Source organism: Oryzias latipes, chromosome 16, assembly GCF_002234675.1.
Source record: "Oryzias latipes chromosome 16, ASM223467v1".
Lineage (NCBI taxonomy): Eukaryota > Metazoa > Chordata > Actinopteri > Beloniformes > Adrianichthyidae > Oryzias > Oryzias latipes.
The window spans coordinates 7951935-7978488 of NC_019874.2; the positions used below are offsets into that span (position 1 = coordinate 7951935).

Below are 26554 nucleotides of genomic sequence, written 5' to 3' on the forward strand. Positions count from 1 at the left end.
TTCTCATTCAGAATAGATTGTCGGGGAAAACAGAAGTGCTGCTGTCGCTCTCATTATTTGAACAGCTGAGTTTCAGTGCTGAGAGCTAAACTGCAGCCAGGAAATTCTGCCGTTTGTTATTTGTATTTAAAAACCAACAAATGATCATGAAGGCCAATAACATACCAGTGATTGCAACAGCATCCATAAATACAGTTATGACCTATTTAAAAAAATGCTAGTTTCTAGATCATATGGAAGAGAAAAATAACTTATATTTACCGGTTGTAAATAGAGGCTATATTCATTTTTACTGATTAATAATAAACAAAAGTTACTTAAAAATGTGTAATTCATTTTAACTGGATATATGAGTCATTTCAAATTCCTAAAGCTGAAGTTTTAACATAATCTGCTTTGAAAAATGACTTGGATGGAAAAAGAATTCAACAGAGTTGCTAGGATTTAAATATTAAAAGCTGTTAATTATAAAACATTTGTCGCCTGGATCGGTGGGTTTTCTGTGAGGAGAGACGGAGCTGCATAAGCTTTGCATCCACGGCAAGTCACTGTCTTACCTCCAGAGAGCTCATGGACAGAGTGGAGACGGTCTCCCCTTTGGACATCACCCCAGAGCTTCCAGACTGTCCGCCGTCACACAAACCGCTTAGCTGGGGATCCCTGGGCTTGCCCTGCAGATGTGCAGGCGAGTCTCTGTCAGAGCAGGGCACACTGACCTGGTCAGCAGGCAGGCTCTTCATCCCAAAGCCGGGAACGGGTTCAACAACCGCCGGGTTTGCCAGGTGTATCAGCCTGGTCTGAGGAAGCTGCTCAGCGCTGTACTTGGCTGTCTGATCTTCTTTCCCCTTTACTGGTTTCAAGGTGCCCGTATTGTTTGTTGGCAGAATGATGTATCCTGGACCTTTCCCTGTGCCCTCACTGCTGCTGCCTTCACCAGTTCCTCGAGGCAGATCTCCGTCCAGCTGCTTCAGGAGCTCACCTTCGTGGACGTACACAGACTTTGCACCTGGAAGCTCAGTGCTGATTCCCTTGGCGGCGCCCTTTTCCCTGCGTAGCGTCAGAGTGTGGCTTGTGTAGTCAGCCACAATCTGGAGGTGAACCTTGGCCATGTTGGCTGGCATGGTGTTAAAGTTAGCGTTCTTCTGGAGCTTGAGGGTTCCAGATGAGGCCTTGTCGTCCCCCTGGAGGGATGCGCGCTTTGTGGTTCCTGACAAATAAATAGATTGAAAAACATTTCAGAATAATCCCACCCGCCTGCTTCTGGAAACTGTTTTAATGACAATAAAACAGTTACAGCGCACACTCCCATGTATGCCCCGCTTGTGTGAAGCCTGTAAACATACAGAGGGTTGATTTATCAAGCACATTAATTTCTGTACTTCCATGTTCCCGTCTGCTGCGTCACAACCAGAGAAGAACTGAAAGGTTTGTAGCTCCACAGGGATCCACTAAATATTGCTTTGGCCTATAATTAGCTGCCTTTGCTTTCTTTGTATTGTTTTATGGTGTTGTGCTAAAAGTGAATATCTGTGTCATCGTTTGATGTTCATGAGCTCCTCATCTTCCGTTTTACATGAAGACATTTATCCCAGTGTATTTCCACATGAGAAACCTTCTTCTTCTTCTAGATGAGAACATCTAGAGACTATTATGGTCTTGTTTGGTTTCTTGTTTTTTTTTGTACAGGTCTTCCTTTCTTTCTTTCTCCTTCTTTTGTGTTAATTGATTGTCTCCAGACATCTTTGCCCCCCAGGTCACTTCACGCCAAACCAAAAGAATCGTTTTACGCTCCAACTCAACAATCTCAATCTCATGGTGGCGTAGTACGGCAGGAGCTGAGCTGACTCAAGAGATCAGGGTGAAGGCACTCCCAACACAGAACTCTGCATTTGTCATGAGTCAAGAAGCTTTGCATAAAAAGATTGAGAAGATATGAGGGACCCTATAATGGTGTGGGTGTGTCTCCATCCCCACCAGCAAAATTTTGTTTGATGTGTCAGTTGTAGAGTCAGTTTCCTGACCACTCGTCGTCTGGAGGAGCACTGAAAAATGCAGGACAATGTTTCTAGAGTTTCTGGGTAAAACTGGTTTATTGTGCCTAAGATGCGACCAGAGTACCACCCTGAAGCTACATTCACACCGCCCTCGTACACTTGTGTTTTATTCAAGCCTATGTAAACACATGTAAACCTGAGTTTCAGGTCTCTGTGTTCAGACCTCTTGCTTTCACGCGTTCTTATGTCCGTTCTCTGGCTCTATGTAAAAATTAGCCTTTCATTGTAAATGGTAAATGGCGTTTACTTATACAGCACTTTTCTACCTTCTTCGAAGGCCCAAAGCGCTTTACAGTCACAGTCCCATTCACCCATTCACACACACATTCACGCACTGGTGGCAGCTCCACTGCCGAACACTGGTGCCAACCTTCAACCAGAGCCAAGGTGGGGTTCAGTGTCTTGCCCAAGGACACATCGACACATGGGCGTGCAAGGCGGGAATCGAACCCGCAATATTCCGATCGGAGGTTGACCGCCCTCCCACTGCCCCACAGCCGCTAAATCATGAAACACCTGAACCTTGACCAATCAGGGGCCCCAGATTTCACAGTGGCGTCCTTTCTGAATCACAGAAGTGCCAGACGGTTGTAAACATCAACATGGATGAGAAATTAATAATTACGGTCTGTGGACTGACAGCTGTGAAAGTAAAAGCCTGGAGCAAGATTCACGAGCTTACCACCGCTTCAACATTTCACACCAAGTCTCTTCCCCTGCAGGTGGTGGCCAAGCGCTAATAAACAGTAGAACAACAAACAGAAGAAGACGCCCCTCCCTGCCGCTCACTGCTTGTCCGGTGTGAACACCACAGGCTGAATGGGCATCCATGAAACCACATATAACACCTTCTTGAACGCACAACACATGGCCGATGTGAATGTAGCATAAGATTTTCAGGTTAAACTGCACAAGTTCACTGTTGTGCTTTGGCAGCTTGTATCAGCAATTTATTTATTCCTGTTGAACAGATGTGTAGGACAAAACAAAAACAAATCAAATAAATTAAATGAAACATTTTTTTCTGTCACTTCTCCATTTGGTGTCTTGTGTTTTGAAAGTTTTTTGTCTTCTTTCTGTCTTAGGAGCTAAAATGATTTGAAGTCCCATGAGGTTTCATATGCAGCCCAGTGCCTGGCGTACCGCAGTCAGGAGGGACTTCATTAAATGGCAGCAATATGTTACCGGCTCAGGCGGCCATTTTTGTCTCCTGTACCCACTCAGCACATGTTTGTCTCTTTCCTGTCAGCATGGGCAAAATTCAATTATGCAGCACTCAAGCTGCATTTCTTGTCAAACACTTTTTTGACAAGCAGATGTTAGTGAGATGGGGAGAGGAACTACGAGCAAGTTAATGCCAAAACCAAAGCCACCCATAAAACATAGTCAGCCTTCTGGGGAGCAGCATCTGCCCGCGCCAGAGGAAGAAACACACACTGATGAGAAACACTCAGCCTGGAGCTTACCTGATCTGCAAGCCATGTCCACGTCCTTCTCAAAGTCCGTCTGAGGACATAAAACACGCATGTTAAAAGAGAATTATTTTTAGAGACCATTTTCTTGGATCAGTAACATAGTATTAGCTGAGCCCACCATGAGCTGAGCGTGGCCGTTTTGAAAAGACCCTCCTGAATCGCCGTTAGTGTCTTCATGCCGGTCTACCACACGACACTTCACTGCCTCTTGGACCTGAAGCAAACAACCAGAGACCTTGGGAATTATTTTACAAACAACATAAGTAATATGAAAAAGCATGCAGTGAGTTTTAACTGAGCAGTTTTCTGCTCCTCTTAGAACAAACACCAAAGAGGATTTTGGTCAGAAGAAGAAGGAACTGTGTCTAAAGATAAGTTCAAACCAGACATGTGATGCACATGCTAAACACGCAGTCTTGAACACATTTTCAGCATATGGTATTCAATCTAGGCAAGCAGGGAGATTCTTATTTTTCTTTTTTTTACTGTTTACTAGCGGTCTTCCACATACAGTCGGATAAGGCTTGGTGGAAAATGTGGAAGCGTTGCAAAACTCGTCAATCTTGCTCCAAGCTTTTTCTTTCTCAGCTCTTTTCCCATTTATGAAGGACTTGGGCCTACTCCTCATCCCCTACCCCTCTGGCTCCTCCCTGTTGCTCCAGCTGTAGGGGCATTTAAGGCTTTATTGATGTCCTAATTAATTTTTTCAAGAGGGAGCTGTAGAAACTTAACGCTTGGTATCCTTTCACGTTGCACTTGTAGCGAGGAGGACAAACGCATTTCTACACACAACGTTAATGTTCAAATGTAATTATTGAGTTTTTGTCTTTGCATGACTTTTTTACGTTATAAAGCAAATGTTGTTACATATTTTCTAACATGGATGACTGGCAGCTATTGATGACATCGAGCTGTAGTAATTTGAAGAGAGTATTTTTCCATAACTCTCCACTTGTAAGGCTAAACTTAGGGGTGGGGAAAAGCCAGAGGGGTAGGGGAAGAATTTGCATTCAGCCATGGTGCACAAACTGCAATTAGTAATTTCTTCTTCATGATCAATTTTAAGAATATTTTTTATGGATAATCAACAATCAATAAGCACTAGATTTGGTTATCCTAAAAAAATCTACTCTTGATCTGATCAGAACCATATATTTTAATAGAAATATGAAAACTATAAAATGAATGAACTCAGTTTCAGTTTGGAATTCTACAAGTTTGCTTCTTCCCAGACCTTTTCAAACAATAAATCAAGCTCTACTTGACTTTAGTTAATGATCACAATATTTAATGAATCTAATGTGAGTTTGTTTTTAAACCAATGCTTTCACTATTTCTGTAATGAGTTTGATAAATCTGTATGATCTTTTTATTGTATTGACTACAATAAATGCTTGACCAAATCAATGGATCGATCAATCAGTCAGTCAGTTGGGTTCATAAAATGTTGCATAGCTACATTTTATGAATCAGTCAGTCAGTTCATAAAATGTTGCATAGCTATGCAAGAATGTGAGAGTGAACACGGAATCCCAAAATTCACATATACAAGCAATAACTGTACATAGACTTTTTATTGAAAGTGGCTAATTCGAAAGTGGCTAATTCTCTTTGGAATAAATTCATTATTTACTTTAATCAGATCACCTCAGCAAGCCTACCTGCTACAGATGATGGTGATTCTTAAACAAATGTTAGTACTTGTTAACTCGTAGGAGTCAGGTGAATCGCCCTGGTGGCTGAATGGTTCCAAATTGTTGTGAAACCCACAATTCCTGCATCTGTTTATCTTTTAACCCACAATTCCCCATTTTCTATGACCTTTTCGTTTTTGGTCTCAAAGCAACTCACAACATTCAAGACACTCAAAACCATTCAACTGCATAACAGTCAGCATAAAACACTTGTGCTATCTAGGCACTTTAATATTGGGAATGGGGTTATCTAGACCCCACTAGACAGTGCGTTAAACCTTTTTTCTTCAATGATTTGTGATCTTCACTGGTGTCCATGGGTTACATGAAATCCTCTCTACCTTTATCCACCTTTGTCATGGTAGGGAGAACATGTCAATGGTCATCTTGATACTATCACAGGATAGCACGAGGGTTAACTGTGCATCAAGTAACGTATCAAACAATAGAAAGAAATGAAGAGCAGCCTGCTCGCCAGAGGAAAGCGTGTTTGAAAGTACGTCTGTTGCTGCACAGTCATATCAGTTACTGGAAACAATGCTGTGTTTTGGGACTTCAAACCATCATATAAAAAAAATAACGTACAGGGACGGGGAAAATGATGTACCACCTGTTACAATCACTGTTAATCGTCTTTGTAAGGTTTAGACCATATTAAAAATACATACAATCAATTGTAATCTTAGATGGCAGATTCTCACACACACACATCTTTGTGGTTACATGCTACTGTAATAATGTTCATGCAAAACAACTTTAAAAGGCTGTGCTTCGAAAAAGAGCATAAGCTGCAGCGACGACACAACCTGTGACCTTCAACAGCCACCGTGGTGTTGAGGGAGCCTCAGATGAGTGTGTAGGTGAGGTACCTCTCTGCGCAGAATGCAGTGAACCATGACGATAACGAAGCCTTCCAGCGAGTCAAAGACGGCGAAAAGGATCTGGAAGAGCGCAGAGCGTCTGTCGGTGATGGCCAGGACGGCCGACATCCACGTGAGAGCCAAGAGCGGCAGCACCACGCAAGAGCTCCACAGCGACGCCCTGCAGGACAGCAATGGACCCCGATCAGCGCCTGCATGTTTTCATTCATGATCAATAGATACATGCATAATAACACTTTAGGCTTGTCCTTTGCTATATTGATGGTTTTACATACAATAATTCCAAATAATCAAGTGTCTCTCTTTATTGTTACTGTAAATAAATGATCTTCTCCTGCTTCTCTTTATCAATAGCATACTGTCAACATTTGCAAACTCTGCACATGCAGAGCTGCATCACAAGAAGAAAGTCTGTTACTAACACAAACATGCATCCATTGTCTTCAGATATATATGCTTACATTTCACATATATGACATGCATGTATGTATGCATTTAAGATGGTTTAGTCAGCACAGAGGATCTAGTGGCACAGGAAAGAGGGGGGGGGGGGGGGGGGGGCAGTGGGGGGAAATAATAAACCAAAGAAGGCAGACAAACAGAGGAAGCTGATGACAGGAGGACAGACAGAGAGAGTCTGAAGAAGACCAGTCAATGCTGCTGCTCCGATCTGCTTCTCTCATAGGCTTTCCCGAATGTCTCCGTAATTTAAGCGAAATGAGCACATTAAGCTCCAACTACAGAAATCTACAGCTGCCAAACATCCTCACGTATTCATCGAGGCACATTCAGCCTAAATGATCCTTCTAAAATAACAGTCGTATGTTCAAATAAGCAAAGTGATGTCCATTTTGGAATTAACAAGAGAAAAACCCATGATGCAGTTCTTTCAGAAGGAACGCCCACATGCCCTTATTTACCACTTTTATCTAATGTTCTTGTCATGAGTGTTGAAAAAGATTTCTAGAACTAAAAAGTGAATGCGTCCCTAGATTCACACAATATGACGGGATTCTCCACATATAACCCACCCTTTGGGAGGGTGCCGAGCTGCTGTCCTAAGCTGCGTTTCCATTGACTATAAAATAGCTCAAATTGGATTTGCGATAATAAATTCTCCTAACGGAAGCACGACAATTTCGTAATAATTGGAATTTATCAAAAGACGTTTTTTGCGCTTGGAGGAGGTGTTTTTTAGGGCGTATTGAAATGGAAATTTTTAGGAAAACCGCAACTGAAACACTTCGAATTAAATGAGTCACGTGACCAACAACCGGATACCATTGGCTGCCTTGGGCGATGCACAGCGGGCGCCACAAGACGTCCCACAGCATCACATAACTTATCAAAAGTTGAGCGTCTCATGCGGAATCCATGGATCCATAGATCCATAGATCCACAATGTAAAACCACCATTTCCCAAAATGGCTTCATCCGTAGCCACTCCCACTTGTAAGGAGCTTGCTGCTCTATGGCCTGAAGAAAACAATAATGGTGACCGCTAAAGCCTCAATGTCTCTGCTGTAAATCAAAGTATTGTTTACATCCATCTCCATTTTTTAGAATGACTTATCATGTAAGTTATTTTGAGTTTATTTGCATAGGAAACAGTGTAACTGTAAAATTGTGTTTTTTTTCAACATTTCTATAATTTTTCGCACATATGTCATGGAAACGCAGCTACAGACTAAACTAAACTAAACTAAACTAAACTAAACTAAACTAAACTAAACTAAACTGTTTTCTAGATATAATCCCCGCCCCCACCCCTAGTCCAATCTTAATGTCAAGGAATCACTAAACTGCACACACCAGGATTTTAATCACCAGCATAAAGAAAGTCTGCTAGGAAACAACAGAACTTCCTATTTTACCACAAAACTATTACAAACGTTTAAAACAATTTTATATATCCTTCACTCTTACACGTCTTCACAACACTGACATAAAAATTCAAACTGTTGCTAACAAATATTCACTTCTGACCTCAGTCTAGCTTCCTTTACTCTTTCACATGACTTAATTGTGTCTCCTCAGTTTTATTCCTCTGTAGTTTTTCTCCCTTCTGCCTAAAGATGAAACCAGAACATGTCTCCTCTGTTCCCCCTCTTCCTCTTTGTTCAACAGTCAGAAACTCTTCTGTCACCTTCTAAACTCTTCCATGTCTCCACAGGTCTGGAAAGAGGACCAGCTGCTTTTTCCCTCTTCATCATCTTTGTAGTCTACCTCACATCATCCTAACTGATCTTTGCTACCTCTTGCTCCACAACAGCCTCCTCATTTAATTTGTGATCTTTATCATGTTATTCTTTCATCAGATTGTCAAAGTTCCTCTTTTATTCCTTCATCACAACCTGTCAACACATTTTCATCTATGTCTTTATCCTCCTAACTTACTGTTTATCCTTTCATCTCTGTTTCTCTGCCTCACCCGTACAGATCCACCTCTTGGTGTCCAAGTCCAGACCTTTGGCACCTCCCTCCCCTCCCTTTACCTCTGAACACACTCCTGAACCTCTTCATTCCACCACCAAGTCTCCTGATCTGCTCTCTTCCTTCCAGCAGAACCATCAGGTATCTTCTCCTCTCAGTCTCTGATCACTATAGAAGCTGTTCAATCATCTGGAAGAACCTCCTGATCTCCTCTTTCATCTCCTCCCTCAAGTCCATCTCCTTCCAACTTCCACCTCTTCTGCTCTGCCCTTGTCCTCTTCATCTTCTTCACCACCAGAGTCATCCTCACACCACCATTCACTGCTGTCTGTCTACATTCTCCCCACAGCTAATCCAGTCTGCAAGTTCAGTTCCTCATTTTTAGGACTGATTTGGTTTTGGTTTTTATGTTGGCTGTCCTTCCTGACCCGACCCTCCTCATTTACCTGAACTTGGGACTGGCACACGAAAGCTCTGGATTGTGCCCCCCTGTCGGGGAATTCTGCTTAGGTCTAAAATACTAAATCAAAAAAAGAACCTAAATCCTAATATACATTTTTTTTAACTATATTTTTAGTTTAAGTTTCCAAGAGACACAAAAACAGAATAATTCAGTTGTTAAGAGAATGTTGAGAATTTATAATTGATTGGATTTTTTGATAAAATAAACTATACATTTTAAATTGATGAGTTAATATATATTTATATATTTTTAAGTATAAATAGCAAAAGTGTTATTTGTCCGTCATGCTGTGACTAAACGGGATGAGAGTTACCACAGGAAGGGCCATAATATGTGCCACTTAAAATCTTTTATTGAACCCACCATGGCCCTCCCTGACAATTTTCAGGAGGTCCCACATTTGACGGTGTTCAGCTGCACACAGTGAAGCATGATCCTGGTGAGGCACTGTACAGGTTTTTGGCGGATTCAAAGCCGGATTAGTTCTACTCGTTAAAACAAATCGGTAATAATTCAACCAGAGAATGACATTTTGCAGTCTGGCTTCTATTCTCTGCAGTGTGAGTCACACTTGGCAGCAAACAAGCATGGAATCATTATGAAGCATTTTTGCATCATCAAAACTGAATGCTGCGTAGCGCGGCAACATAATACTTAGTGCTAGCTTAGCTCCGATCGGCAGATTTAGCTGGCAGCCTCAGCAGAGGACATCTCTGAAACTCTCTGTGGTCTTTTCATTCTGCTGCCTACAGCAAGAGGCTCACTCAATCAGCCTTCTAATCAAGAGGGCTGATCTGTATTTTTCAACAGTTCTGCTCAGATGTAACGACTTTCTCTTAAGAGAAATAAAATATCAAATAAAACTTTAAGTATTACAAGTTTTGTCAGATTTTGTAATCTTTCTAATACTCCTTCTGTGACAGGATTCATGTTTTTGATGTCCGATCTGACCATCAGAAGAGAGCTCATCTGTCAGGCATAACAAAGATGCTGTTCCACATCATCATAAAGATTGTAGGTGTATTATAATGTTCATTCCTCACAATAAAAAAATGCCAAAGTGGTATTTTGATCCATTCAAGCATTTCTGAGTATTCCTCGAGAACCCTGCTCTGAGCAACAGCCCCTCTCAATCCACGAAACCGAGCAGGTTCCCACATTCATATGTATGAAAGTGAGAACAGCCCCTTCCAATCTGCACTGCCAGCTCCGCCCCCAGGGCTAACCCACTTTCTCTCAGTGGAGCTAGCGGTGATCGGCTAAACGCTTCCCTTTTATATGCACATCCATCAGATATTGTTTTTTTTTGTGGGCGAAAAACAGACATGATGCCAAGGCCGACTCTAGGTTGTCTGTCATGAAAAGGTCGGCACTTACAAGGAATGAAAGGCCTAGCCTCAGAGATCAAATTATCTTACTTCCGGCTAGGAAATAAGCTTGCGAAAATAACTCAGCCTTCATGAAAAAAATGTTTTTTAGTGTGCCAAAGGAAATATGTGGATATAGTTTACTCTGAAAGGCTGAAGAATAGCGTGATATAGCCCTTTAATGCTGAAAGTCAGTTTAGCCTTTTGGCAACAGACAGTCATTACTCCAGTCTGTTCCAGATTGTCTGGACTGAGATCCTGTCTTCAGACTCTGACTGGTAATGTGTTGAACTGTGTCGTGGTTCTTCAGTGTTCCACAGACAACATGGTCCTTCCAGACACCTGTTTTCTAGCCTTTTTTTCTTGAAACTTTGTCCTAAGTTATCAGATTTTACTCCATCTCACTCCTGCAGCTTTATTTAGCCAAAGGCAAGCTTGAATTTTCCACACAGGCCCTCTCCAGATCATTGATACTGATATGGAAGTTCTAGAAGCAGACATCACTGATCACAGTAACATGGAAAAACAGGTGAAAACAGGCACCTGCTGGAGCTTGGTAAGACCTCAAGCCAACACAAAGCCCCCACTTTCCATGCAGGCTGACCACTAGAGGTTGGTTTCAAATTACTCTCACGTTTTTACCTAAAATAAATGTATGTGCAGTTCTGTATAGAAAAGGGGAGGATTATATCTGATGTTTGGATAGAAGCTCAAGCTTGTACCTTTTTAGAAGGGTGTTAATTTTATTGGCAGGAAGCTGGACCCATGGGTGAACCCAAGACAATCCTTTCTTTAATCGCCCCGTCACCAGTTTTCAGAATGTTGTTGAGATTGGTGGAAAAAACTATGTTCAGAGGCTATCTGTCTGCCGTTTTCTAATCAATGGTCAACTCTAACAAGAAAACAGCTGCTTGGCCTCAGATAAAAGCAGTTCAACGATTTAAATCTGAAACTTTCACATTTCTTTCACTGTGACACTTTGTTTTGCCAAATGGTTTTCAGAAAAACCTAAATAAAAAGGACTAACTCTATAGCTGCGTTTCCATCATGTGCGCAAAACTTTATCAAAATTCTAGAAAAACCCAATTTTGCAATTGCACCATTTCTGGTAAATCCTAATTATGTGAATAAACACAAATCAAACTCACACAATAAGTCATTCAAAAACATGACGACGGATACGAACAAGCCTTTCGTTCAAAGTTGATTCTGTTAAAGAACAACAAGGGAGCATTTGGATGACGACACAGCAGTGCCGGGCGGGTGCCGGTCAACTAGACCATTGAGAGCCTTTATATACGTCAATGAGCCAGATACAGAGACGCATGTGAGAAGCCTGTTCAGCAGTATTAGAAAATAAATGTTCAAACAAGTAAACAGTTGAACCCTTTTTCCTGTTTGATAACACAACTAGATATATTCGCATTTCTGCCACAGCCTTAGCGCTCATCATCATCTACCAAAGGAGACGTCGGCGAGCAGTGATGGAGAGCTCCTTACATGTGAGAGGGGCTATGGATGAAGCCGTTTTGGGAAATGGTGGTTGGGGATTTTACAGAGGAGCTGTGGATCCAACAATTCCTCATGACACGCTCAACTTGTGATGAGCTGTGTGATGCTGTGGGATGTCTTGTGGTGTCTGCTGTTTAGGGCTCAAGGCAGCCAATGTTCTCCACTTGTTGGTTATGTGACTAATTTAATTCGAAAAAAGTGTTTGCATTGCAGGTTTGCCCCAAAAACTACCTCCTCCGAGCGTTAAAACCCTTTTTGATAAATGTGTTTAATCGAAATTTACATGTTTTCATCATTTATTAAAGCAAATCCAATTTGCCCAATTTCGTAGTTAATGGAAACGCAGCTACTGTGTGCCTATTAATACACTCTGTGCAAACAGGAATAGCAGAAAAATATTTTTTATTTTCCGAAACACTAGACAGCTATGACATCATATTTAGAGTCAGAACAAACAAAAAAATGTGTCTGTTTTGTTTGATTCCGTGTGTCATTTTACGGATTCATCAGGTCCTATCATTTGACCATCAATGGTAGACACACAGGTCATTCGGGTCACCAACATTTACACCCTTTTTGTTCTTTCCAGCAGTTGTTCTGAGATGATGGTGACACAGCAGCAGCTTCTGCATTCAGGAGGAAAACTGCCTTAGGTCAAAGTTCTAAACCAGGAGAGTCCCATCCCAGTCCTTAAAGGCCACTGTCCGACTTGTGATCCATCAACCCCAGCTTCATATCAGACAAAGATATCTAAAAGCAGGCAGGACAGCAGCCCTTGGAGACTGGGATTGGGTAGCCCTGCTGTAGACAGATTTTAGTGAAACTGAAAGAGGAAACAAGTTAAATAGATCTTTCTGTCAGTTTTCAACCCAACATTTTTCAACATGGTTTCAGCATGTGACATTATTCTGGGGTGTCAAATTTTTTGTGGTCTTGAAGTTGAGTCATGGCAACAGGACGTAAAACTCTATTGGATGAATGGGGAAATACCCCAAGAAAGAAGACTTTAAGTCCATTTGCCATGACTCAACTTTAAGACCACATCACCTGAATAAGAACCTTCATCCACATTTTTTGTCATGTGATCCCTGCCCTGTGCAGTCATGACCAGATTTCATCAAAAGCTAAAAGTGTAAAACAGAAAGTTAAAACAGCGTCTAATTTTTTTATGGGTAGTCAAAAAGCTTTGACCCCACAGAAGAGATGTGGACATTACTGCACCTTATTTTAGACCAAAGTCCTGACTCTCAGCGCATCAGAGGGAAGAATGACAGAGGGAGGAAGGACAGAGAACGGGTCGAGTGTGGAGGGAGGGAGGCATACAGCAGAGGAGAGAACAGAAGCAAGAAAAGTGAAGGTAAAATAATTAGCGGGACTAACATGGCGTTACTGGTAGCTGTAGTGGAAACGTCAGCCGAAGAGATAACCCCGCACTTGGCACATTTGAGCGTCATATTGTACAGTGGCACTGTCATCTGACTGCAAAGTCAAATCAACACGCTGTAACACACAAACAGATACAAAAGCACCAGCACACACACTTACACACCTGAGCTTGTCTCTCTCTCTCTCTCTCTCTCACACACACACACACACACAAACACACGCACAGAGGGTCACAGGGTTCTCGCTCAGTCTCTCTCAGGGCTATGAACGTTTGACGTTTGCTGTGTTGACTTGTTTGTGGCTCACAGGGCAGGGGGGCGGGGCCTGATTACAATTGTTTTTGGAAATTTTCTGCTGGTTTATGTTTCTATTCATAAGTCAGTTTTATGACATAAAAGAACACGCACTCGTCAGTGACCGACCCAACCGAAGATCTGCTTGTTACCCAAACAGCCTCTACTGCAGATGACTTCACAAAGCGAACCGTCTGAATGTGCCTGAAGCTGGTGAAGTCCTTCTGTGCTGGGAGCTGATCACAGACACTGTTGACACAGAAACATCTCAGAACTCCACTCTCACAAATCCAGAGGAACACGTAGGCTCGAGCAGAACACACTGCAGGTCACAGCGTAATCACTGTGTAAGCACTGTCCATGTCGAGGTCAGCTCAATTTACATTTTCTGCACCGGAAATTTCCCTGACAGTTGAAGTGCTCTGACTGAAAAAAACATATTGGACCAATGAAAAGTAAGACCTGTAGCTTCTCTTTTTTTCCCTTGGCAAAGATTTCAAAGCCAACCGGATTCGTTGAATCAATTTCTACCTTATTCTCAGGAGAACAAACTATAGCATTGTTGGTCAATCTCTATGCTAGACAACTGATTGAAGTCTGTGCAGGTTTTCTAAAGAGAAGCACAGACAGCAGCACCACACTGTGGCTTCAGGTTCCATCAGGAGACTCCTTCAACACACTGAGAACAGCAGGACTTCAGAGCTGGACTACTTCTAGATAAGTGAGCTTGTTGATTTTGAGTGGGTGAGTTGCTCCACCTGGGGGGGTGAGGGGCTATGGCTGCACTCGCTGATTGTTGAAAAGACAAAGAACAATGTCCATGTCACACTAGAGTTAATGCAAGCCACCATACAAAGAACAGTGCTGCTGGTCGTGTGTCATGGTTTGAAAGTCAGACAGAGTGTTTGATATTGAATTTTAAAAGCTGCGGTATGCATATGCACAGTCATAGAAGGGGTGATCCAAAAGTTATAAAACAGAATTATTTGCATTAAATACTGTCAAAATAAATCCCTGTTGTTTATTTAACAAGAATAAGATTTTTGTAATTCATTTTTACAGACAAACCACGCCTACTTTAATCAAATACAAGATAACTAATACATAATATGATTTGAACATTACTTTACTATGTAATTAATATTGAGTTACAAAGCTTTTATTGCATGGAAACATTTAAAATAATATTAACACAACTGGGATCCTGATATGGCACGGTCTGAACAATGGCACCTAAATATAGGATAGAATGATACAAAAAGAGATCTATACTTAAATTAAAAATAAACAAACTACCAAACAGGCTTAAAAATTAAAATTAAAAATCAAAAAGAGTAAAAGTAAAAACCAAAGCTGTTTTTCTTCCTAAAGGTCAATGAATAGAAATGTGCTTGTGAGTTTGGGTTGGCTGAGCTCTTTTACCAGGTATGTTCTGGTACACAGAATCAGAACATTAAATCAAAGCTCTGACTGAATCATCTCCACTTCTAAAAATGATTCCAAACTTTAACAAAATACACAGTTTAGAGATTTAGTTTAAGTGGAAGCAGCCATTTTGAAATGACCAGGAAGAGCTCTTCTGCTGCCCCTAGTGGAATAATAATCCACTACAGGGCAGAAAACATGAACCAAATTCTATACCATGGGGTTTTTAAGAACAGTTTGGATCATGTTGATTAGAAAGGGGTCTCAGAAATGTGTGTATCAAATATGATACGAATGGTTTTATGGGGTTTAGTAAATTCAAAACAATAGTGCAAGTATCATTTGATGTTTTGGCCCTGTTTGACATAAAAATGTGTAAATCTGTAAATGTTTCTATTTGAATATGTCTGCCAATCTATGTTTAAAAAACATTTAAATATATTTGAATATTAGGTATTTTCTCGTCTTATTCCTTCTAGCAGAAAAAGTTGCAACACTTCAAAGTGTGTAAATGCGGCTTTTGCAACACAAAGAACACCAACAAATAAATACATAAAACCTTGGTGCGTGAAAAGATATTTCAAAGCAAAAACAATCTAATGAAATATTATACGACCTTCTGTAAAACAGCGGCGAAAGCAGAGCCGCTGAAAGAATCGATTTTCGTAGCCTCTAGAAAGCCAGATTAAAAATCACATCATGGAAGAAAATTTAATTTCAGGTAAAAGGGCAAGACAGCTGTTTAATGTACGCTGCAGGCAGTGATATTAAAAAGCCATCAACACTTTCTGCTCTACACCATTTTTCAAACTTCAGAGGAGAACAGGTAGGAGGAAATGCACTGAGATTTGAAAATAAAAATCAAACGGACATAAGACAAGGCAATACTTCAGTCAGAAACCTCCATCACATCATAGGAGAACAAATGAAACACAAGATTAAAGATAGAATGATAAAAATCTTTTCAACTGAAAGGTCAAACATTTTATTACTTTTCTCCAAGGACGTATAAACCCACATGCTAGAATCCTTTCACTGCACCAGTATGGGGGTTGACCTGTACGGGTGCTGAGGGTTTTGGGGTTGTCTGAGCCTGTAGAGCAGGGGTCCCCAAATCTAGGCCTCTGTCCTACATGTTTTCTAACCAACCTGCCATTAAAGCACCTTATTGGATAAACACACCTGATCCAGGTAATCAGCAGCAAATAAGGCAGGGCTTCTGGAAAACCAGCAGCACACCGGCTGTCGGGGCCTGGATTTGGGGACCTCTGCTGTAGAGGGTCGTAGAGAGGAGTGCAGGTGCATCTTTCATGCGCTCGTATAGTTTACTTTACGCCACACTCTAGTCATTAGTGTTGTACCCGTGCTGGATCCTTACCGATTGGGCATAAATGCTGCCTGCATGGGTATGTGACTGCCTGTAGGACGTCCACACAGACTAACCTCTAATTGTCAAATTTCCTCCTTTCAGGAAGAAACGAGCGTGCACGTATCACTTGAATACCCCTAACGGGCACCTTGAGCAGTCTGCAAGATTTGGGGAGGGTAGAACAAATTTAAACTACATCCAACGCACATGCGTCTCACCTACTTCACCTTTACGTGTTGCTTAAGTGTTCACTACAACCTGTCGCCCGCAGCATGAAAGTAAAATATTTTCTGCGGGCTACCAGTGTGCCCTATACAGGTTTTACTTTGAACTGAGCATGTTTCTTTTTCCAAAATTGATTACTACTCAATTTTAGGGTGGGATGGCACTCTGCAGTGGGAGAAGCCCCCAAAAAACATGATGCAGGTCCAGCTGCAAGTGACCTTGACAGGTTTCATTGGCACAGCCGGTCATTTCTTTTTCTAGTTAGATGGTCATGGCTGATGGATTTCATGGGTAAAGCTGAGACTGACAAGTCCAAGAAGTTCTAATAACAAACAGCAGTGGGTAGGGCAGGGGGATCTGGAATCAAACATGCTCCCCAGGCCTGGAGTTTGACTTCCATTCATTCATGCATCCATCCTTTCTTACATTCATTCTTTTTTACATTCAATCATCAACAGATAAAATCCAATTGAGGCACCAACTAAACCAAATCAGCAGAGTTGTTGGAATGTTCCAGCACTAAAATCCAAACTAAAGCTGTGCTCTCACCAAACCTGATTCACGCAGCAGGGGCGTGCAGTTGCAATGTTAAGTCAATGTCCAGACGCCATCTTAGACGCACCAGCCGTGATTTGACCGGTGCAGCACGTCCAGAGTTAAAAAATGTGAACTTTGGCTGAGAAGATGCCTCACGTCAACCAATCAGAGTCTAAGTGGGGGGAGTCCAAAACCCACATGGAGGAGAATCTGATAGTTTCCTAAATTTCATTATATTTTTCTTATTTGAATATGGACAATAATACAAAGATCCTCTAATTTTATTCTTATTTTTCCTTCCTCTGACTAATGCGGGACAGCGAGTCATCAAACTGGGTCACAGAGAGACAGAAGTACCGGTGAAAGCGTCGTCACTTATTCACAGCTCCTGCACCGTCCTGGGACTGTCTCTGAATGATGTCATGAACGCAGATATGGAGATGGGATTACCGATGATTTTGTAGAGCTCTTCATAATAAATTAACATGATCTCCCAACATCATCTGTTTCTTCCACACAATGTTTATAAGAGCTATACAGCTATCCGGCTAAAAACATTTAGTATTAGCTCCTCCCACACATGGCTGGAGCATCAAGCTTATAAACATACTTTTGGACAGGCGTCGAGCAGCGAGGCCACCTCGCATCCAAATAAAGGAGGCCGACACAAATTTGACGTGCTGATCCCGTTCGGTGTGAGCACAGCATAAGAGTTTACAGATACAGGGTGTGAGAAGGATGACGGCGTTAAGACTTATTGTCTGAACTTAATCAGGAAGTCATGACTGCCAGGCTGCCTAAAGAATGGAACCCACCCACACAAAAGAATGAAACCCACCCACACAGAAGCTGCACTGTCCAATCATCGCCTAATAAACTGTTCTGGTACTACATTGAAGCTCTTGTGAGGCAACACAGAGGTTATGATGAATAGAGACACGTGTCAAAGTGCATAAACATGCTGACTGATCACAGGAAAGTGTTTGACTCAGTGATATTACAATGAGTCCTAGAATGCCTGGCCCTTCAGAACCTTCATCAAGAACTACACAAAGCTGTTCCACAAGCCATCGTCAGATGTCGGATTTACCAAAATGTTGCTTATTTCTTCACTGCTGTTCTGCAAAGACCTGAACTCCAGTTCCTTTGCACATATTACTAAACTTATATTTTACGTGTACAATAAAAGTACCATTGACATCGGGCATATAAACACTTAAAGTTAAACTATCTCAACCTTTTTAAGTTCTTAAAGAAGATTTCTGTCTTTTGAATGTTAACTAATGAAGGCTGATCACCATAGGATATCAGATCTACAGCACTAATGGATCTATACTGTGAGAAACTTCACAGATTCAGGGCCTCGTTCTCACTCTGCTCTGAAGGATAAAAGACTTAGCCTACTTGTAAAACTGTTCAACTGCACCATTCTAGGTTTCCACCACGGTACAGTTGTGCTATAAGCATTAAAATTGATGAATCGGGGAGGTTAGTAAAAGGAGTTCAACTAGCAAAAATGAAATATAGTTTTTGCAGGACTAGATATTGACTGCAAATGTAAATACTTGGTGACAAAGGCGTAGTCAGAGGGCTGACAGAAGGGGTAAACAGTTCCATCTTCTGTACCAGAGTACTTAGTATCTCTGCCAAGGAACTACTGCTAATGGACTCTCTTGAGTGCAGCTAGTGATGGCAACAAACCCCCTGTTGCATTTGGGCATAGTTTGGTACAGATGGTGTTCTGTGAGCAGAACTTAGTCCAAGATGATGAATGGCTAAGCCATGCAGGTGCTCACAGATTGTCAATGCACATGTGAACCACTGCTTTATTAAGACCAAACCTAAGATTAGGGCAGAATATTGTGAGCTGGCTAACTAGCAAAGACAAGACAAAGCCTCCAAGAAAAACAAAACACTTTGTAACTAAAATCCCTGTATGAGATCTAAAGTTACTCACAAAATCCCCGGTCCAATTTTCTGCAAAAGTGCATGTTCAGAACACAAACCTTTGACTTCTTAATTACAGTTCAGCTTCCCTTTAGGAACCCTTAGGAAACATTTGAGTTCAAATTGAGTTTGTGCAGACAGGCACAGATCTACTCAAACACTGGAGCAGGAGCTGGTTTGCAGACCTGTTACTGAAAAGAGGTTGGATTAACAGTCTGAAAGTCATACGATTCATTTTATCCAACAAAGTGACTCTTCTCAACTAAACCCTAACACTTTGGACTTTTTTTTAAAATGACATTTAAACTATGCCTGAGAAGTTATTACATCACTGATGCATGATGGGTCTTTGTTTTCAGTGTATTCTGACAGACAGGATGCCATGTCCGTCCAGTCGGTTCTATAAACTAGTTTTTCTTGATCCCTGTACGTATTTTGACAATATTACTCACTGCACTTAAATTACTGCTGAGTACACATTTTTTAAAGATTATTTTTATCAGAGAACATTTTTTTGTGTGAATCATCTCTTTTGGGAAATCCTCCATCTGCTGTTCCTGCCGTTTTATTATATTTGACTTTTTTCACTTCAGTGTAATTCTCACTTATATCATTTGGAGTTAGGGCTTCAGTGTAACCAGTGTTGTCTTGAAAAAGTGCAGCACGCACTGGGGAACTTCAGTGGCACGGCCCAACAATGTAAGCTCTGAGTTTTTGGAGGAAATCCTTTTGGTTTCATTTTGCTTGTAAAGACGTAGCTGTTACTAAATCCCCCCTTTAGGATTGTCAAAAAAAGCCAGTGCTTTTGCCTCATAAAAGTTACGCAAGTGAAGCTTTAATGCTGACCTCAACGAAGCCACCAGAGATATTTGTTTTGCTCGCAACACATCATGTAAGAAGTTTTAAGAAATTAAATGGATCCTTATTGGGGCTGAGCCTTTCAGAATCCTGTAGCTCTTTTTGGAAAATTATAGCTATACCTGGGATCGTTTTGGTTAAAAACTAGCATTCTAAGACTAATCTTTTTATTGTTTTATTGTAGTTTATTGATCCCCTTTTTGATTTTGTAAAGATAATAAGTTAGAGTTTATAGACATGAAAAGGTAAAAATATCCAGCTCAAATACAAATAAAGGTAACGTTGATAAGACAAACGCAAAGTTGATTTCAACAGAACAGATTTGGACAGCTTCCGTGTGCCAACCAGATTCATGCAAAGAAACGGCTGCGGTCAGAGTACCGTCAGGAAAGCAGAAGGTTATTGCTCTGCAACATGAGCACGAGGGAAAGGAATGCAGAGTTTCTCTAAAAGAGCTACAGCACACAAGCTACAAGGACGATGGCTGAGTCACGTTAGGCTCTAACCAACTAACAGAGCAGGGAGAAGCTGTGAAGTCATCAGTGAAACAGTGGAAGCAAACGTTACAGTAGGCCAATCAGCTGAGGATTCAGCCAGTTTGATCAGAAGAGTGGGATGGGCAGATATTTTTACCCAATCACTGGTGAGATGGGAGGGGGCTTCTGAGACTGATGTGTTCCTGACTGGACAGCCCTGAGTGAGACAGAGGGGATTCTGTGCAAACTCAAACATGACATTTCAGACAGAAAAACAGGTGCAGCTGAACCCAGAGATCATTCAAGACAGCCAACATTGTTCATGAGGTAGAACAAAATGACAACTCAACGCATCAGCAGTAGAGATGGACACAGACCAGCCTGCAGAGTAAAGGGAAGCAACAGGCAAAACAGATCATAATCAGCATAATGCCTTTAAACATTGATTTTACCTGATTCCATTATCACACCAGACCCCTTAAATGTGCTGGAAAGATTCAGAATCAGGGCCGGGCTTTAAAAACTGTTATTAAACTTCAATCATTTTTTACTCAGAATGTTTTAATAAGGTCATGAATCCATTTTCTTCTTGTAAATAAGAATGAGACATATTTACTGTAATAATTCCATGTTTTATTTGAACAAAGTACTAGCGTAGTTTAGTTTAAAATATCAGTTTCATCAAAATTGCTTGTCATAACCCTACAAAACTGGTTTTGGTAATCAATCTAATTGTTATAAAATATCTTAAATTGAAAATTAAATAAATTGTAAACTTGTAAATCAAAATAAAATCCCAGAATCAACGTTTTGAGAACACTAAAACAGGTCATTTAGGACCAGCCACTTACAAAGAACACGTGAGCTGGAAAAGTGAGATCCATACCTAAAAAAAAAAGTTCTTTTTAATGTTATTCTTGTTTTTCATTCTGATTTTTTTTGCCCTGCTTCCCTTTACAACAAACATTCAGACAGAAAAACAACAAAAAAGGACGGATGGATCTGCAAAAAGGCAGATATCAAACAATCTGCAAGCACACAGTGGTTGGAGCAGAGAATGTGAAGCGTAAAAGAAAAAGGAAATGACAACACTCATCGTCTTGCTCAGTTTGGGCAGGACCAATAACCAGAGAGTCGTTCCTCAGTTCCTGTGTTCAGCTTCATCCAGACTTTTCCTGGATTTCAGAACCAAAATGTACATTATGGATAGGAGGAATTTGGACCTTTTCTTTCAATACAGGTTTCCGATTCCAGGGCACTTTGTACAATTGGTACAGTGATCCACTGGTTGAGTCGGTCAGTGACAAATCAGATTGTAAATGATTTTGATGTGAGAACTAGACGTTAAGTCGGAAAATAAAACCCTTTTGCCAAAACGTGGAGGATAACCAAGGCAAGTTTGAAACTCTCATAACTAATCAGGCTGGTTATGGGTCACTGTGAAGAATGAATGTGTGGTATAAGGCATACCCCGCCCTCTCCTTTAGTTTCATATCAGTTATGCCGTCTTTGGACACCAGTTTGTTAAAAACGAGAATCCCAATAACCATGTTAACCTGGCAAAGAGAAAAGTCACAGGATTAAAGAGGATAAAGGCATTTGCTTCACTTTGATCATGCACGATGACTCTGCCAGTGGTAGCGGTGGCATCAGAGTGACCAGTGTTAGTTATGAACTGATGTGCTTCATGTTGAATGTTGGTGGTAAGCAACATTCAAGCAAGAGACACACCAAAAGATGTGAAAGGATGAGTTGCTGCATTATAAATCTATTAAACAATCATGCACAGATTACAAAGAGTGCAGTCTTTTTGACATTCTTACAGTTCTAGAGCTTTGAGGATGCCCGTCAGTAAAAACCTGCAGGAGCTGGGACGCCATCATGGCTTCCAACAGCAGTGCAGCATCACACACGGCCAGAGTAATAGTGTTTTCCCAAACCATTGATTAGTTTGATGTGAAAACATTGAAACAATGATCAGCAGATCAAGCCGTGCATTGATGGTGCTGCAGTGATTCTCATATGAACTGCTGCTCAGCCCATGGCTTCCTGTTCCAGCGGTTCAAGTTTGGACATCTTCTCAATATTCTACGTTCTCCTAAAAATTCACATTTACTTTTTCATTTATTTTTAACCAGCACTGATAAACCTGATGTGTTTTACTTTATCTAAAAAGAGTTTAGCTGTTGTCACTAGTATTGTGCATTCTACTTATTCTACGGTGGCGCTGAAGTGCAAATCACATCAACAAATCACTCGACGCAAAAATGTTGTAAAGATCAATTATTGACAATTTAAAAAGCAAAACAAATATTTTTACAAAAACTGCGTTAAATTTTAGAAAAACGTAGAAAAAAAAAACGAAAAAACATTTCAGAAAAGAAAAGAAAAACAAAGTGGAAGGATAAGTACTGTGGGATATCCCTGATTGGATGAGGACGTTTGTCCATCATTTTCAATTGAAAGTTATTTGACATAAAGCAATACTATATATCATCATCATCATCCAATCAGCAAAATCCCATAATACCTACCTTCTCTGGTTTCTCATTGTGTTTTGTTTTTGAACATTTCACTTTCTTTTCTTAAATGTTTTTTGTTTTTACGCTTTGGTTTCAGGAATTTTGTGTTGATTTTACTGTTATCGCTTCATTGTACTGCACTAATTTTTATTTATACTTTTATATATACCTGTGCAACACTTTGAATTATTAGATGTTAAAGTGCTTTCATATTGATTGATTCATTTGTGTTGTTTTCTAAAATGTAATGCTGTGTTGTTAATATTTGTTTGTTTTTTCACATGTCGTTGTGATCTTTAAAAGGGTTTTGGTGTCGAGGGATTTGCACTCCAGGGCCACCGTACATTTAACCAAAAAACAAAAAATAGGTTTTTGCTGGATCTAGAGGACAATGCAAGACAACGTGTAGGGGGGAAATGCTAAACAGGGATACAAATATGAGGAGGAAGTCAGTCTAAAGAGAGGAACGGGAAAACAATGAAAAAAGAAAAATACTCTGAAAAACAATATTACAAAAAAGAAAGTGCCAGCAGAAAGAGAGGTGTTGAAAGATAAAAAGAAAAGGTGTGAGAAAAAAGTTAACAACTGGAGGATAGAAAAATAATCCACGGAGACAGAAATAAAAAAACAGAAGTGACAGAGCAGGACACAGCCAAAAAAAGCATGAAAAGAGAGAAAAATACAAAAAGAGAAAATTGAGGATTCAGCTGAATGTGCGGATAAGAAAAAATGGGAAATATGAGGGAGCAAAGCATGATGGGGTCCTGTAGACACACAGACCCAAACAGGGAGGGGAAGAAAGAAAGGGATAAATTCTCATTTCATGTGAAGGAGCAAAACTTCAATAATAAGAAGAAAATGACGAAAAAAACAAGCACAAAAATGATAAACAGATTAACCAAAATGTCTTTAACTGCAGAATATTCCTGTCGTTTACTGTTATCCCTGGAGAACATTTGACCTTTGATGATCGTTTATCTATCTATCGATTAGTGATGGAAACAATGAAACATGCAATGTGTTGTTAAACTGTTGTTTTGGTTTTCACTTCTTAAATCAGATGAGTTTTTTTCTCTCCTAATAATTATTATTTACCACATAAAACCCATTGATAGTTTTGTATAGAAAATAATAAATATTGCACAAGTACTCCAGTCCCTAACCTTGGGGTCATGCAAAGTAAAATTAAAACATCTAAAACTGACTGTTGCATGCTGGGAAGTAGATCCAGAATTAAAACAGAAGCTCTGGCAGTGGACAAACACAGACTTAAGAGGAAGAGAAATACCAAGACTACAGCTGCAGCAGGTCCAACAAATGCATAGAGAAGACCTCCTTCCAAAGACAGCCAACAACTGTGAGACATGACAGCAGAGAAAAGAGACACAGAGGTAGAGAAAGAATCAGACAAATGAGATTAAAAGAGGAACGATAAGAGAAGAGAAGTAAAGAGGCAGGTTGAGTGTTTTATGGATAAAGTGATTGATAGAAAAAAATAGTTGAAAAGAGAACAAGAGAAATGTTAATCTTTCATTTGAATGTGTTTAATTTTCCAGCATTAATACTTAAAGAAGAGCAGGTACTCAATAAGAGGCTTTGGACAACAGGCTTACTAGCTCGGTGTTCCATATCCTTTTGCTTTGGTGAAGCCCACTGAAATTGCTACTACGAGAGCAGGAAGACCTGGAAAAGAGACAAACAACTGAATGCCAACCCTCTGCAGTGAGACTGGTACGATGCAGCCAGAGAAGGACAGCAGTAAGAAGGCCCACCCCAGCCAAGACACAGGAAACGCTTCCGTATGATACGGTTTCTGAGGCGGCCTGTTACTGCCATGTATGACTGCCACGCCTCTGTCAAGACCCAGCAGAATGAAGACAGGAAGAAGAAATGAAGGAATGCAGCAATTAGGGTGCATAAGACCTGCAACAGAAGAAGATAACATCATTGAAACATGCCAGTGACGTCACTGGGGTTCTATGAGAAGAGATTCTGACCTTATTCCTCGTCTGAGTCTGTCCAATCAGAATCAGGGCGTTGGAGGAGATGATGGAAAGGCAGAAGTTAATGAGGATCACAGAGCGCTCGGACCGAATATACCTGCAGGAAGGTCAACAAAACTCTGAAGGCTTACACAAGATGATGCATCAATGGAAAGCAATCAAATGTGGGGTTATGCCATGGTCTTACCTCCAGACAGACACATAAATGATGATGAGCAACAGCAAAGTGAGTGAGGAAACTCCACAACCCACGATCAGGGTCACAGATGGGAGCTGAGTCTTATCCATGTTCTGAAAAAAGCCATGGAAAACAAAGAAGCATAAAACATCAAACTCTAGGCAGCATTTTAGTCTGGGACCCATTGGGTTTAACTGTTGGTGTCAAGAACGGCTCCCATGTCAGTTTGTAGCCTTTCTTGGTGTCTCTCCCTGTAGCTGCCCATAAGGGGTCTGAATGGGATCAGCAAGTAAATGAGGTGGGACTCCGATGGGCTGACTGCATGAGATCCATGTAGCCATGTCACCTGTCCGTGCCCCTTAGAGGTTATTATTTAATCTAAATGGAAACCATACTTTGCCCCACTTTTTGCTCGTGACCTTGGCGGGGGGGGGGGGGGGGGGGGGGGGCGCACGTATGTCTGTGGACCAACCACAACTTAGTGACAGAGGTTAAAGCACATTCCTCTTTCAGCTGCAGGCCGGCCAGACACTGCTAATGTAAGTGAAGCCCCTTCCAAAGAAGCATACACTCAGGTGGTGCCTGATGTCATCTGCAGTACCACATCCCCCCCCGTGCAGACGTGTACCCCCACACGCGTTAAGACTACAAGTGAACAAAGTGAGTAACTGTTGTCGATCTTTCACACACTGGTACAGATGCCAGAGAAAAGTTAAGGTTGCAAAGTTGAAAAACAGAGTCAAAAAGATCAGCACTAATGCAAACATGTTTCTGACCAATTATTTGTGTATTTTAGTATTTAGTATTGACAGGTTACTATGAGATTTAGAAGGGTCTAACCTTCTGAACTAATAGTTGATGATAATTCCTCAGGTTTCAATTCAGTGGGTTAGAAGGCGTCTAGAGGCCATGTCCGTGCAGGTGCAGGTTAAGGTTGTGACACTTTTGGTTTTTGCTGTATAACTTTGAACTTTCTGAGCATAACCTTTGAACCTAAATGAAACAAAGGTGTCTAAAAGTGTTTTTTTAAGGGGGAGTTAGGGCTGTATATTTCTCTAATTAGGGTGACCCAGGGGAGAAACGCGTGGGTGTGCTCTACAGTGAAGAAGTTTACATTTAATGTAAGTAATGACTTGTTATTTTTGCATGACTTTTTGAAGTTATAAAACCAATATTGTCATGTATTTTACGATCACTGGCAGCTATGCGCTAACGTCGATGACCGGTGGCTATTCATGACACCATCGAGGGGTAGTAGAGTCTGAATTTGAAGGCATTATTTTTTCATAACTCTCTACTTTGGGGGATAAATGTAGGGGTAGGGAGGCAATTTGGATTCGGTCTAGCTATAATCAACTGACAGAGACCCCTATTTTTAATTATTTTCAAATTTAAACAACTTATGAAACAATAGCAAATGGCCGTGAGTTGTGTATCATAGGTTGGATTAAGCTAA

The 26554-nt window shown here is 40.9% G+C and overlaps 1 protein-coding gene across 7 annotated transcripts in view; it reads right to left on the minus strand.

The window, feature by feature from the left end:
- adgrb1 (adhesion G protein-coupled receptor B1) overlaps positions 1–26554 on the minus strand; it is a 186575-nt gene that overhangs the window by 10872 nt on the left and 149149 nt on the right. For 5 of the 7 annotated variants that reach the window (XM_023963830.1, XM_023963834.1, XM_023963833.1 and 2 more), the window contains exons 19-29: positions 25108–25211; positions 24915–25017; positions 24690–24840; positions 24531–24600; positions 24206–24272; positions 21866–21951; positions 13260–13358; positions 6093–6264; positions 3648–3743; positions 3521–3560; positions 558–1207 (exon numbers count right to left, since the gene is read on the minus strand). In XM_023963830.1, the coding sequence (XP_023819598.1) occupies positions 558–1207; positions 3521–3560; positions 3648–3743; positions 6093–6264; positions 13260–13358; positions 21866–21951; positions 24206–24272; positions 24531–24600; positions 24690–24840; positions 24915–25017; positions 25108–25211 (1638 nt within the window). Of the gene's footprint in view, positions 1–557; positions 1208–3520; positions 3561–3647; positions 3744–6092; positions 6265–13259; positions 13359–20552; positions 20613–21865; positions 21952–24205; positions 24273–24530; positions 24601–24689; positions 24841–24914; positions 25018–25107; positions 25212–26554 lie in introns of all 7 variants that reach the window. The other 2 variants (XM_023963831.1, XM_023963832.1) reach the window with 2 other exon arrangements.